General features: G+C 50.4%; 1 protein-coding gene across 7 annotated transcripts in view; it reads left to right on the top strand.

The window, feature by feature from the left end:
- Positions 1 to 11,130, top strand: part of LOC105472908 (SPARC related modular calcium binding 1) — a 149,911-nt gene extending 138,781 nt beyond the window's left edge. For 2 of the 7 annotated variants that reach the window (XM_011726499.2, XM_011726496.2), the window contains exons 11-13: positions 2,061 to 2,305; positions 8,468 to 8,523; positions 8,993 to 11,130. In XM_011726499.2, coding sequence (XP_011724801.1) covers positions 2,061 to 2,305; positions 8,468 to 8,514 — 292 coding nt within the window. In that variant the 3' untranslated portion in view covers positions 8,515 to 8,523; positions 8,993 to 11,130. The remainder of the gene's footprint in view (positions 1 to 2,060; positions 2,306 to 8,467; positions 8,524 to 8,992) is intronic. The other 5 variants (XM_011726503.2, XM_011726501.2, XM_011726502.2 and 2 more) reach the window with 3 other exon arrangements.
- The last annotated feature ends 1,301 nt before the right edge of the window (positions 11,131 to 12,431 follow it).

Raw genomic sequence — 12,431 nt, 5'->3', positions numbered from 1 at the left:
GTCCCTGACTGCCTCCCCCATTGCCTGAGAGAACCGAGTTCCTTCCTTAGGGGCCTTCCGTCTCTCCCCCGCAGCCTGTGTCCTCCCTGCTATTTGGGGAAAGGCAGAGACAGGCAGGTCACTCCCCTACCTGCACCAACAGCATTCCAACAGAATTTTCTGCCTTTGCAACTGGTATACACTGCAGGGGCCATCTTAAGAGTGAATATTGCAGGTAAAATAGGGAAAGATGGAAAACCTCAGAATACTGTGTATGCTGGCGGAGACAAAATCTGAGTTTTGCAGTGAATAACTTCATGCCTGTTTCAAAGACCTCCTCAGCCTGGTTTCCATGACAGACTAAGCAGATTTCCTAAGAGTTAGAGGCAGCTGGCAGCTCTCCATGGCCCCCTCACACCTTCCGCCAGGTACTCTCTGAGTTAAACCTGTCAGGATGAGGTCCCCTTGGCAGATCCACTAATTGCGTCCTCCTGGAATCAGTCCAGGATGTCCGGAGTACCTGCCCAAGACTGAAATTCACCTAATTAGGAATAGGCATCTAACAAGGATGGATGACTGGCTGTTTTTCCCCTCCATAATGGAACTTACTTTTCGCTGAACTTGGAGGTTATTTGGGGGGATGGAAGAGGAGGGAGTTTGCTGGCTTGTTCACAGGGGAGGGGTCAGAGATTATCTCCCTTCTGGAAAACTCAGCAAACCCCAGAGAAGAGAGGGTGGCATGACAAGTGCCTTGAATAGTTTTCCCACCAGGAACAGCTTCAGAATGTGCAGACAGGCCTTGGACCCTGGTCTAGGATCCCTGTGGAACAGTGAGCCCTCTGCCCGTCTTTTGACCTCTGGTAGTCATGCACTCTGTCCCAGTGCCCTGCACACTGAGGATGTGAATGTGTGGGACTCCCAACCTCAACCTTATTCTCCTTCCCCAGGGGAAGCTGCACCTGATCACATACACTAGATCACATACACTCAGTGTCAAACCCTGGGAACAGGAGCCATGGGGCTCATGGGGTTCCATTCTCCTGGTTAGTGATCCCAGGAAGCCCCTCTATCATAGACCCATTGTTGGCTTTAAAAATTGTAAATAGTAGTTATCACTCTGACTCCTTTTTGGGAGAAAATAGGACACAGTTAAGTAAATAACGTAGGTGGGTAGGCCATTGCATGTAGTTACACATGTAGATGTAGATGTTGGTCTTGTAACCTGATGAGGGGCTGTGTTAGACGTGCTTGTGACTCTACATCTGGACACCAGGAAGTGTTCCTGGTGACTCCAGTCCAGCGTTTCTCAGCAGAATCACCTGGTGATGCTGGTGAATATGTGGTTTCCTGGGTCCGCCCCAGACCCCCTGACTAAAACCTCCGGCTAGAGAGACTCATCCCCAGTAGGTCCAGGCTTTTCCAGTTTTAGAACTTTTGTTTGTGTCTGTCCCAGTTGCTTTCTTCTCTCCGTTCCCACTGCATGGGGTGTCCAGCAGTGATGGACCATGGGAACCTCACACCCCACATTTAGTCGTCATGACTGTTTTCACCTTTTTGACTCTGTCTACTAGAGACAGTGAGCCACCTGAGGCCAGGGGTGCACCCTCCAGGCCCTGGACTGGCACTGGGTGTACAGTGGGTGCTCACAGCATCTTCCCCACAGTTACATCCACCCCAGGGCACATGTTTACGTGTGATGAGCAGCTGGTCCGCAGTGAGTGCTAGGCAAGGGGAAGGACAGTTTGGATTCCAGCTCTGGTTTATTCAGCAAATTAGATCAAGCCAATTTGTCTTGAGCACCCGTTGTGTACAAGAACATTTCTGGTTTTGGTAGAGGGTGAGGCATGTTTGTGTAATAAGGATTACCCACTTGGGGAGCCCTGAGAAGAGTGGTCCAATCTTGGGATCTGAGTCGGAGAGGATGGCTTGATGCCATCACAGACTGAGCCGCTCTGGGTGGACTTTGGCTTGGAGGAGCTGTTTCTACCTGACCTTCCCGGGGGCAGTCATACCAGGGCTGATGCTTCCTGCAAGATCCTGAGTGGTGTTCTCTGGGGTGGGGGTGTTTGTCCATGGCCCAGGTTCTCAGAGCCCGACCCCAGCCACACCCTGGAGGAGCGGGTGGTGCACTGGTATTTCAGCCAGCTGGACAGCAATAGCAGCAATGACATTAACAAGCGGGAGATGAAGCCCTTCAAGCGCTATGTGAAGAAGAAAGCCAAGCCCAAGAAATGTGCCCGGCGTTTCACTGACTACTGTGACCTGAACAAAGACAAGGTGATTTCACTGCCCGAGCTGAAGGGCTGCCTGGGTGTTAGCAAAGAAGGTGAGTGCTCTCCCCTGTGCTCCTGGCCTTTCAATACTTGCCCCCACCCAGGCATGGGATCAAGGGCTCTCTGATAAATGAGATCCCAGGTACTCATCTGTTCAACAATTATTTGCTGGGAGTGTGCTATGCTTCATGCTAGATGTTTGAGACAGTGGTGGAATTGACTGATAAGGTCCCTATTCTTGCACAGAAAACAGAGCTTAAATAAGCACTCATATGAGCTGTGATTGTGTGATTAAGTGCTGTGAGAGTGTGCTAGGGTGGGCCAGGCTACAGTCACAAGTAGATCCATACATCATTGTTTGACAGAGTGGAAAATTTTTCTTTCCCATGTAATAGTTCAGCATGGTCGCAGGTTGTGTGTGTGTGTGTGTGTGTGTGTGTGTGTGTGTGTGTGTGTGTGTGTAGGGGAAGGAGTAGGGGCAGGGATTGCTCTATGCAGTCACTCTGGGATCCAGGCTGAGAGTGACTCTGCCGTCTTCATCATGTGGTTTCCAAGGTTACTCTGGGGATCATCTCCATCCTCAGTCAACCAGATGGAGTAGACGTGAAGCAGTGCGTGTGAGGGAGTTGTATGGGCCAGCCCTGGAAATGACACACATTCCTGCTCATAATTCATTGGCCAGAACTCAGTCACTAGGGAAGGGAACCCAGGAAGAGGACAGCGTGAATTCTGGTGAACACTAATAAGCTCTGTCACAGCAGGGCAAGTGCAGAGCATTGTAGCAACATATATAGGGGCACCCAAGACACTAAGGGACAGACAGCCTTGGAAAAATTTGTGAAGGAAGCGATGCCTAAACCAGGACTCAGCAAACAACGGCCTAAATGCTCAATCTAGTCTGTGGCCTGTTTTTGTACAGCCTGTGAACTAAGAATGATTTTTGCATTTGTAAAGAGCTATACGTTTTTTTGAAAGAAGAATATATAACGGGGACCGTACATGGCCCACAAAGCCTAAAATATTTACTATCTAGTCTCTTGCAGATAAATTTGCCAACCCGTGGTCTAACCCATTACTGGTAACATGAGTGGGAGATGGCCAAGCAGAGAAGTCAGGAGTGGGAAGAGTGTTCTAAGCCGAGGCAAACGAGGAGTGAAGCTCTGGAGGCAAGGAAACAGTTTTCAATGAGGTGAAGGATGTTTGTGTGACCGAAATGAATATTTTAACAGATAGGAAGAGCAGGGATGGTGACAAGAGGCAAGGTGAAGTTGGAGAGTTTTTAAATTCAGGTGAAAGAGTTTAGACTTTATAAGGGTAGTGGAAAGCTGTTAAAGGGGTTCAATCAGAGAATTGATAGCATCGGTTTTTCTTAAAAAATTATTCTGGTTTCAGGGTGGGACATGGATTGGAAATGAGCATGACAGGGTCACCCAATAGGAGGCATGGCACAGTCCAGGCTAGAGCGATGGAGGGCCAAGTTATGAAAACGCAGCAGGGTAAGGGGGATGGAGAGAAGTGGGTGATTGGAGATCAAGCTGGTTTATGGGGCAGAGGTAGGTTTGTTCAGCTGCAGGCAGGGCTGCTCACTGAGACGGGCAACATGGAAGGAAGAGCAGGTTAGGTGCAGAGGGATGCAGAGGGAGCCCAAGCGTGGTTTGGACACACTGAGTTGGATGCACATGAAGGATGAGTGACTCTGTAATGCCCGTGAAGGTTTTGAAGATACAGATTTGGGTGATGCTGACTTATTTGAAATGGAAGCTTTGGAAAAGCTGAGATTTCCTAGGGAAAGAGTTTAGCAGAAGACAAAAAGGCATTTTCCTTGTTCCTCAGTTGTCAGAGTAAACCCAAAGAGTAGCATGGGAAATGAATGGGTTCCTATAGGAACCAGGGCTTGGGACCCACCTGCTCCATGGCCAGTTTCTGGCCTTGGTTCTGAGGCTTACTGGTGTGTGACTTCATCACTCTGGGCATGGCTGTCTGATGCGGATGCTTCTCTGTTCCCATAGTACTCTGAGTCTCCAGGACTCAGCAATGTCATGGTTCAAACCCTGCCTCTGCCCTGGCCTCGCTCTTTCACCACATGCGTCTTGAGTGTCCCTTATCCGAAATGCTTGGGACCAGAAGTGTTTGGAACTTTTTGAGATTTTGTAAAATTTTCATTGCACTTACTGGTTGAGCATCCCAAATCCACAAAATTTGAAATACGATATGCTCCAGTGAGCATTTCCTTTGAGCATCATGTCAGCACTTAAGAGGTTTTGGATTTTGGAGCATTTTGGATTTCAGTTCAGTACAAATTACTGAATCATTCTGCATTTCAGTTTCTTCACCTGCTTAATGGGAATAATGCTAGAGTCTATCTCGTAGGACTGTTGTGCTGATTAAATGGACAGTGAGTGAAAGCATTTCCTATAGTGCCTGAGAAATTGAAGTATAACTCAATAGAAGTTCAATATTACTATTCTTCTTCATAAGATGATTGCCTCTCTCAGTAGCACTTACCATACTGTGTTGCAGTTTACTCTTCCAATTACCCCTTGAAGCCAAAAGGATTCTCTCTCTCAATTCCTAACCTCTAGCACAGTACGTGGCACCTGGTAGTTCATTAAGTCCTTGTTAAATGAATGAATAAGTAAAGGAATGAATGGATGAGGGGGTTACCCCTTCCAGTGACATTATGCTCTGACACACTTGGAATTTGTGGTCCTTTCGCAGAGCACAGACAGATGGCCAATGTTGGGAAAAGACCATCCAGTGTTATTGTAGACCCCAGATATACCAGGGGCACTCCTGGGCTGAGTGATGATGCTCTGTACTGACCCTGCCTTTGGCCCCCTTCCTGGGCTGGTAGTTCTGGTCTGCACAGCACACAGAAGCCAAGCAATGGCTGACTGTGGTGAGCTCAGGTTCGCTGAGCTCAGGGACCCCTCCTAACCTTCCTCTGAAGCCTTTCCAGCTGGCATACAGGACCTGACAGAAGCATCCAGAGAACACTGTGAAGTAAAATGTAGATTTAGGGATCCCTGATCACCTGGATGTTCCTCCTTAACCCAGACTCAGCTGTGGACAAGTGTTAGTTTCAGTTATTCTCATAGCTTTGCCCACAGAGGCCCCTGGGGTGCTTTGGAGTGCAACTGTCATTCTTCTTGGCCCAATACACCCTCTTGAACCCCCCACTGCAAAGGTAGGACTGTGGAGACCAGAGAGCTTTGGAATTACTGTTCACCCCTAAACACACTGCCTGATTGAAAGTCTGGCCAGAAAGCCTGTGTCTGTGACATGTCTCTGCATGTATATGCACATGTCTGTTTGTGCATGTCTCCATGGGTAGGCCTGAGTGTGCACCTGTCTGTGTGCGTGTCTGTGTCTGTTTGTACAAGGTCTACACTTATGTCTTTAAGTATGGCTATGTGTGTATGTCTGTACATATGTGTGCATGCATTGTGTATATGTCTGTATATGTCTGTGTATGTCTGTGCATGTGTCTGCATATGTGTGTGTATGTGTGTGATGGAGTGAGGGAGAGTAGAACATTGAGATAAGAGGAAGAGGGTATGTAGGATTAATCAGTGGGGTGTGGTGAAGTGGAGGCTGAGTAGACTTAAAGCCTATGCAGAGGCAGAAAGGATTCCTGTGTCCCCACTCTCCATTTCAACACACACCATAGGACACACTGCTCTGGACCCATGCAGCCCAGAGCTAGAAGGCTCTGTGGGTCCTCTAGTCAATTTTTCAGTCTAGGAGTCAAGGTTAGCCCAGAGAGGGGTAGCGATTTGCTCAAGGGTACTTGTGAGGTACCACCACTGCTGGCGCTTAGTCTAGCCTCAGGATTCCTGGGCCAGACTGCTGTCCCCTCCAGGAGAAGGACCCCAGTGTGTTTGAAGATGTTGCCTTGTGTGAGAAGGCCAGTCTTGGTTGCCTGGTGAAGCCAAGGGAGTGGCCAGTGGGGGAGTCTGGGGAAGTGGGGGAGCAGACCAGCCTGGGGGCAGTGTGGGCAGGAGTAGAGGTGTTGCAGGGGGTGAGGGTGCCACCAACAACCTGAGCTGGGAAGCCCAGTTTCTAGGCAGGCAGTACCTGTGGGATGATGGACCACTACTGAGAGGCCCAGGAGCGACGTGGGATACCATGATCAGGCACAAGTTGGGGCTGGAGTAAGAGCAGAGGCCCTGAAGTCAGATGGGGCTGCCTTGATTTTAATCCCAGCTCTGCCACTTACCGGATCTGTAATCCTTGGCAAGTTACCTAAACTCTCTAAGCCTCCGTTTCCCCATTTGCAAAGTGGAGATGATAGTACCTACCACAACGATTTGGTGAGGATGTAACCAGATGGTGCGTGTGAAGAACTTAACATGATTAGTACATAGTGAAGGCACAAAAGAAATTGGTAGCGATAGAAGAGCATGTCCAGGGAGTGAAGGCATGACTTTAAGAACTGCTCCCTCCATCCCTCTGCTCCGTTGGGCAGCAGAAAAGCCCTTGTGGTCGATGGTGTGCAGCGGCTCCGGGAGCAGAGCCAATGCATTGGTCATCCATCCCGTGTTGTGCGGTGCCCTCTGGTGGGCTCTGAGGGGCTTGCACGCTAGGTGAGGGCAGAAGCTGGCTGGGGGAAGGATGCAGAGTTTGGGGACCAGTAGAGTTTTGGGTCCAAGGGACTGAAGTTTTGGAAATTCCACTTGAACACAGATATTTTACCAACCAGACTCCTCCCTGGAGAGCTGAATTCTCTGCATAACATGCCTCTTTCTTCACTCTCCCAATTTATAAAGCACCTTCACTGGGATCATTGTCACCGCCCTGTGAGGCAGGTGGGGTGGGGTCCAGTGCCTCCTTTTCTCAGAACTATCAGTTCTTCTTTTGCCTTGTCTGAGGATGCCACCTGCCTGGGGCTCAGGCTTCTTCTCCCCTATCCTCCCTGGTGGCTCAGAGCATCATTCTGGAGGCAGCTAGCTAGGTTGGAATTCGCTTTGCCGCGTGGAAGCTGTGTCATCCTGGGTGGGTTACTTGATATCTCCAAGCCTCAGTTTCATCATCCTAAGATGGAGATAATTGTATCACTCTCAAATAAAGTCGCTCTGAGGATTAACTGATAGGACTTAAGTAACAGGATTAGCACATAAGCCTCTATGAAAAAGAGCTGGTTACAGCTAGCTGTCCATTTTGCTTCACGCATCTCAGCCTGGTGGGCAGGAGTGCTGTGCACTTCCTTTTTAGATGTGCTGGCCTTTCTACTCAGCAAAGAGAGAAGCGGCTGCTGGAGGGAGCGGAGGAAAGGTGGGATTTGAAGTCAGCAGCCTGGTTCTGCCACTTCCAACCTGCCTGCCTTGGAGCTGTCACCTTCTTTCAGAGTTCGTGTCCTCTGTAAAACTGGATAAACTGCTATCCACCCCGATATCTACCCCACTCCCGCTCCACCCCATGTCCACTCTTTCTCCAGTTGTAAGGAATATTGGCGTAACAAAGGGGACGTGGAGCTGTGGCTCACATGACCAATGGGTGGGCTTGGGTTCTGCAGCACTGTTCACTCCTCAAAGCCCTTTCTCCTCCTCCATGCATTCAGTGGATCCTCAAGGCAATTCTGTGAGGGAGGCAGAGCAGAAGCCGTGCAGCTGCGGTTCTAGCTCCCAAGTTATAGACCAATCCAGAGAGGTTTGGGGGCGTACACAGAGTCACATGGCCCTAAGCGTCTCAGGGTGGGCCCAGCTCTTGATGTGCTTGCCCCCAGCTCCCTGCTCCTCTACAGGAGACCAGGTCCTGCTGGAGCAGGCATGGAAGTTTCCACAATGGCTCAGCCCCCCATGGGGAGAGGTGGGTGTCAGCAGAATGAGCCTGGGACTTTGTGTAAGTCACTTATCTGCTCCGAGCCACTGCTGGATTCCTTCTACCTCCGATGTTCTGTGACTTGGGGAACCAAGACCTGGGACGGTTCTGCCCAGGTGCATCAGCACCAGAGCCCTTCTTAGTGGATAGCTGAGGGATTGCAAAGAGGTGCCCAGCAGGAGCCAGGCCTTATGGGAAAGGGACTTTGCGTGAAGGCGTTGGCCAGTAATAAGTTCACCTGGGCCATAGACACCCACAAAGCAAAAAGCAGGGCCAAACAAACTCTTTGCTCTTTATTCTGGGGGCCAGAGGGGACAGGGAGCCAGGATACGGGAGAAGGTGCCAGTTCTCTGGGTCAAGGCCACTCAGTGTCACATGTTCCTGGTTTGTTGCAGATGGTAGCCTTGGTACAGTTTCCCCCAGGGAGAACGAGCAGGCATGAACCCGCTCAGTAAGTTGCCCGTCTCTGGGATCGCCAGGGGTGGAGGGATTGGCCAGGTGACTTAGGCTCCCATTTTCAAGTTGTTTGCTGAGGACACGGGAGAAATATTGGGTCAGTGCCTAGGGGATTCTGCCATCCCCACCTGTAAACAAACCCCTGCCGTTTCCACCCCAGCCCCAAGCTGAAAGGCTGGCATGTGAGAGTAGAGTGATTTGAACAGAGTGCACACCCTGCAACCCACACTTCCTAGACAAAGCCTCGTTCTCTCCAATGCCAGACTTATTTCGGTTGCCGTGGTGGTACCTCAAAGTGGCAAAGGACAGGCTGGTAAAAGATGCTCATCTGCAAGTCCAGGTGACCTGTGCCCCACCTAGCCTCAGAGCTGACAGCAGGTGGAAAAGCTCCAAATTGATGGACATAGTTGGATTTCTCACAATGTTTTTGTTTTTGCTTTTTGCATTCTCCTTCCTCCTCTCAGTAGGACGCCTCGTCTAAGGAGCAGAAAGCCCAAGAGCAGGTGGAGAGTCCAGGGAGGCAGGATGGACCACCAGACACCCAACCTTCAGCATTGCCCATGGCCTGGCCACGTCCCATGTAACATAAGTGGTGCCCACCATGTTTGCACTTTTAATAACTCTTATTTGCGAGTTTTGTTTTTGGTTTCATTTTAAAACACCAATATCTAATACCACAGTGGGAAAAGGAAAGGGAAGAAAGACTTTATTCTCTCTCTTATTGTAAGTTTTTGGATCTGCTACTGACAACTTTTAGGGGGTTTTGGGGGGGGGTGGGGAGGGTGTTGTTGGGGCTGAGAAGAAAGAGATTTATATGCTGTATATAAATATATATGTAAATTGTATAGTTCTTTTGTACAGGCATTGGCATTGCTGTTTGTTTATTTCTCTTCCTCTCCCTGCTGGGGGTGGTGGGCGCTCTGGACACATAGTCCAGCTTTCTAAAACCCAGGACTCTATCCTGGGCCTACTAAACTTCTGTCTGGAGACTGACCTTTGTGTATAAAGACGGGAGTCCTGCAATCGTACTGCGGACTCCACAAGTTCTCTTCTGGTGGGAGGACTATATTGTCCCATGCCATTAGTTGTCAAAATTGACAAGTCACTTGTCTCTGGGCCTTGTCCAGGAAGGTTGGGCTAAGGAGAGATGGAAACTGCCCTTGGAGAGGAAGGGAGTCCAGATCCCACAGATAGCCCGCACAGGTAGCGGCTCTCACAGAGTCCATACGTTCCTGCTCTCCACATCCCCAGAGGGCCCAGCGTTGGTGGGTATACCAGTATCTTACTGACCCTCTGAGCAAGTTATCCACAAAGGATTGGCATTACGTCACTCAAAACGTTTTCATCCATGCTTAGCATCTACTCTGTATAAAGCATAAGAGGGGAGGCAAAGAAGAAAAAGACACACAACAGGGCCTTTTAAAAAGTAGGTGTTTGATATCTAAGCAGGGGAGGGGACAGGACAGAATGCCTGCACTGAGGGGTGTGGCACCAACAGGGAAACTCTTCACCTCCCTGCAGACCTACCAGTGAGGCTCCCAGAGACGCAGCTGTCTCAGTGCCAGGGGCAGATTGGGTATGACCTCTCCTCTCCTCCATCTCCTGCTGTTGTCCCAGTGACTGTCACAGGCCTGGGTGGGTGGGTTGGGGGAGGTGCCAATCACCTTGTTGGTAACACTAAACTTGTTTTGTTGGTTTTTAAAAATCCCAGTACTGAGGTTCTTCCTGTTCCTTCAAGTTTTCTTAGGGGCTTCCAGGCTTTAAGCTAATTCCAGAAGTAAAACTGATGTTGGGTGTCCTATTCTGCCTCCGTCAGAAGGGCCGGGGTGATAACCCGGCTACGGGGAAATCCCGGCCCAGCTTTCCGCAGGCGTCACAGGCGTCTTCCCGGGATTCCAGGATGGGCTGCCCAGCCTTCTGGTCCGAGGCGCAGCTCCCTCTGCCCAGGTGCTGTGCCTATTCGAGTGGCCTTCAGGCAGAGCAACAAGTGACCCTTAGCGCCCCTTCCCATAAGCAGCTGTGGTGGCAGTGAGGGAGGTTGGGTAGCCCTGGACTGGTGCCCTCCTCAGATCACCCTTGCAAATCTGGCCTCATCTTGTATTTCAACCCAATATCCCTATAAGTATCTCCACCTTGGCAGACTGTGTATCCCGTTCCGGGTCTGGAAGGCATGGGCACCACACGCACTGTCCCTGTGGGAGGAACTTTCTCAGGACAGGATCTGATGGGGTCTTGGGCTAAAGGAGGTCCCTGCTATCCTGGAGACAGTCCTAGAGGTTGTCTTAGGAATGACTGGTGGCCCCGCCCCAACGTGGGAAGGTGGGAAGGAAGTCTTCTCTCATTAGCCCCAGTGAGAGAACTCAACCTGCTGGAGCTGAATGGGCCTTGCATGAGACCCTGGCCCCACTTTCAGGCCTGGAGGAAGCATGTGCACGTGGAGACGGCGCCTGCCTGTAGATGTTTGGATCTTCGAGATCTCCCCAGGCATCTTGTCTCCCACAGGATCATGTGTGTAGGCAGTGTTGTGTGGTTTTCCTTTGTGAAGGAGAGAGGGAAACTATTTGTAGCTTGTTTTATAAAAAATAAAAATGGATAAACCTTGGTGGCTGTTGCCTCTTTCTTTGGGTGGCTTCCTTTAATGAAAAGGCTTTACTTCCTAGAAAGCTTAGTTCATTTCCCTGGCCTGGGTGCTCTCCACTTCCATCCAAGGACATCTGAGGTGCTGCCAATGATGAACCTAGTAGGGGACCCGGAAGTGGCCACCGGGCGGTACTGCACTTAGAGAGGGGACTCCCTTGCTGACGGTGTTTGTGCACTCTCTGTAATTGTTCCTCTTACCTCCACCCACATATACCTGCCCCACGGGATGCCCCTCCCTGACTGCCATTCCCTTCTCCTCGCTGTAATGTAGGGGATGTTGCTGGCAGAGCTTTGGGGGCAGGGCTGGGGGAGGGGCCTATTCCATGGCTTCACGCTGTTGGAAGTGAGTACATTGCCATCATTCAGAAGACAAGACACCAGGCTGAGAGGTAGCCTTAGATGGGGAGCAGACCCCCAGTGGAGTTTTTCAGTCTGTGCCCCAGTTTTGTGGGGTATCTATTCTGGCTGAGGCTGCAGGTCTGGTTTGCAGAGCTGGAGAACTCCTGAACAAGGATTGGCAGCAGGGGTGGAGGCTCTAGGTTTTCTCCAGCATGACCAGATTCTTTGCCTTTTTCCCTCTCTGCACACACAGTTGTCCCTGGAAATGACCTTGAGAACCTTCTCCAGATTCCTTGTGCCACACTCTGCCCCTTTGTCTTTTCAGGTGAACGGAAGATAATTCCCCTTGTAAAACTCCTCCAGCCTTTTCTCTAGTTAAGCTTTCTTGGGACAGGGTCTACACCCTGAATATGGTCATGCAGGCCCCTCCTAGTCCAGGGCTGGTCCTTCGTTGCAGCTCAGAAAAGAGGACAGGTGGTTCACGGCACGCTTACCATGTGCCAGACATTGCCTACTGCGTATACAGGCCCTGTCATACGTGTGTAATACCACAACCCAGTGACTCTTGTTCCTGTTTCTCAAGTGTGGACCCAGACTCAAGAGTTCAGTGACTTGCTGGGGTCACCCAACTGGAAAGGCGGAGCAGGAATTATCCTTAGATTTTCTGACTCCAGGCCTGGAGCTCTGCCTATTCCTCGGCTACCTTCCTTGAAGGGTTAGAACTGTAACCATCTCCTTCCTGTCCAGCTTGGGCCCTGGTGGGAGTTCCATCCAGCAGTAAGTGCATTTTTTCCCCAGAACAGTTAAGGTCTTATTAAAAGCCACCACTTTGCTGAAGCCTGTACAGGCTTTGGGGATTTGGGGAAGAGAAATAAGGCAGGCACTTGTTCCTGCAGGGAGGTACTTATCCCTCACTGGGAGCTT

The sequence above is a fragment of the Macaca nemestrina genome, chromosome 7, assembly GCF_043159975.1.
Source record: "Macaca nemestrina isolate mMacNem1 chromosome 7, mMacNem.hap1, whole genome shotgun sequence".
NCBI lineage: Eukaryota > Metazoa > Chordata > Mammalia > Primates > Cercopithecidae > Macaca > Macaca nemestrina.
This window is presented reverse-complemented; position numbering and strand designations above follow the sequence as displayed.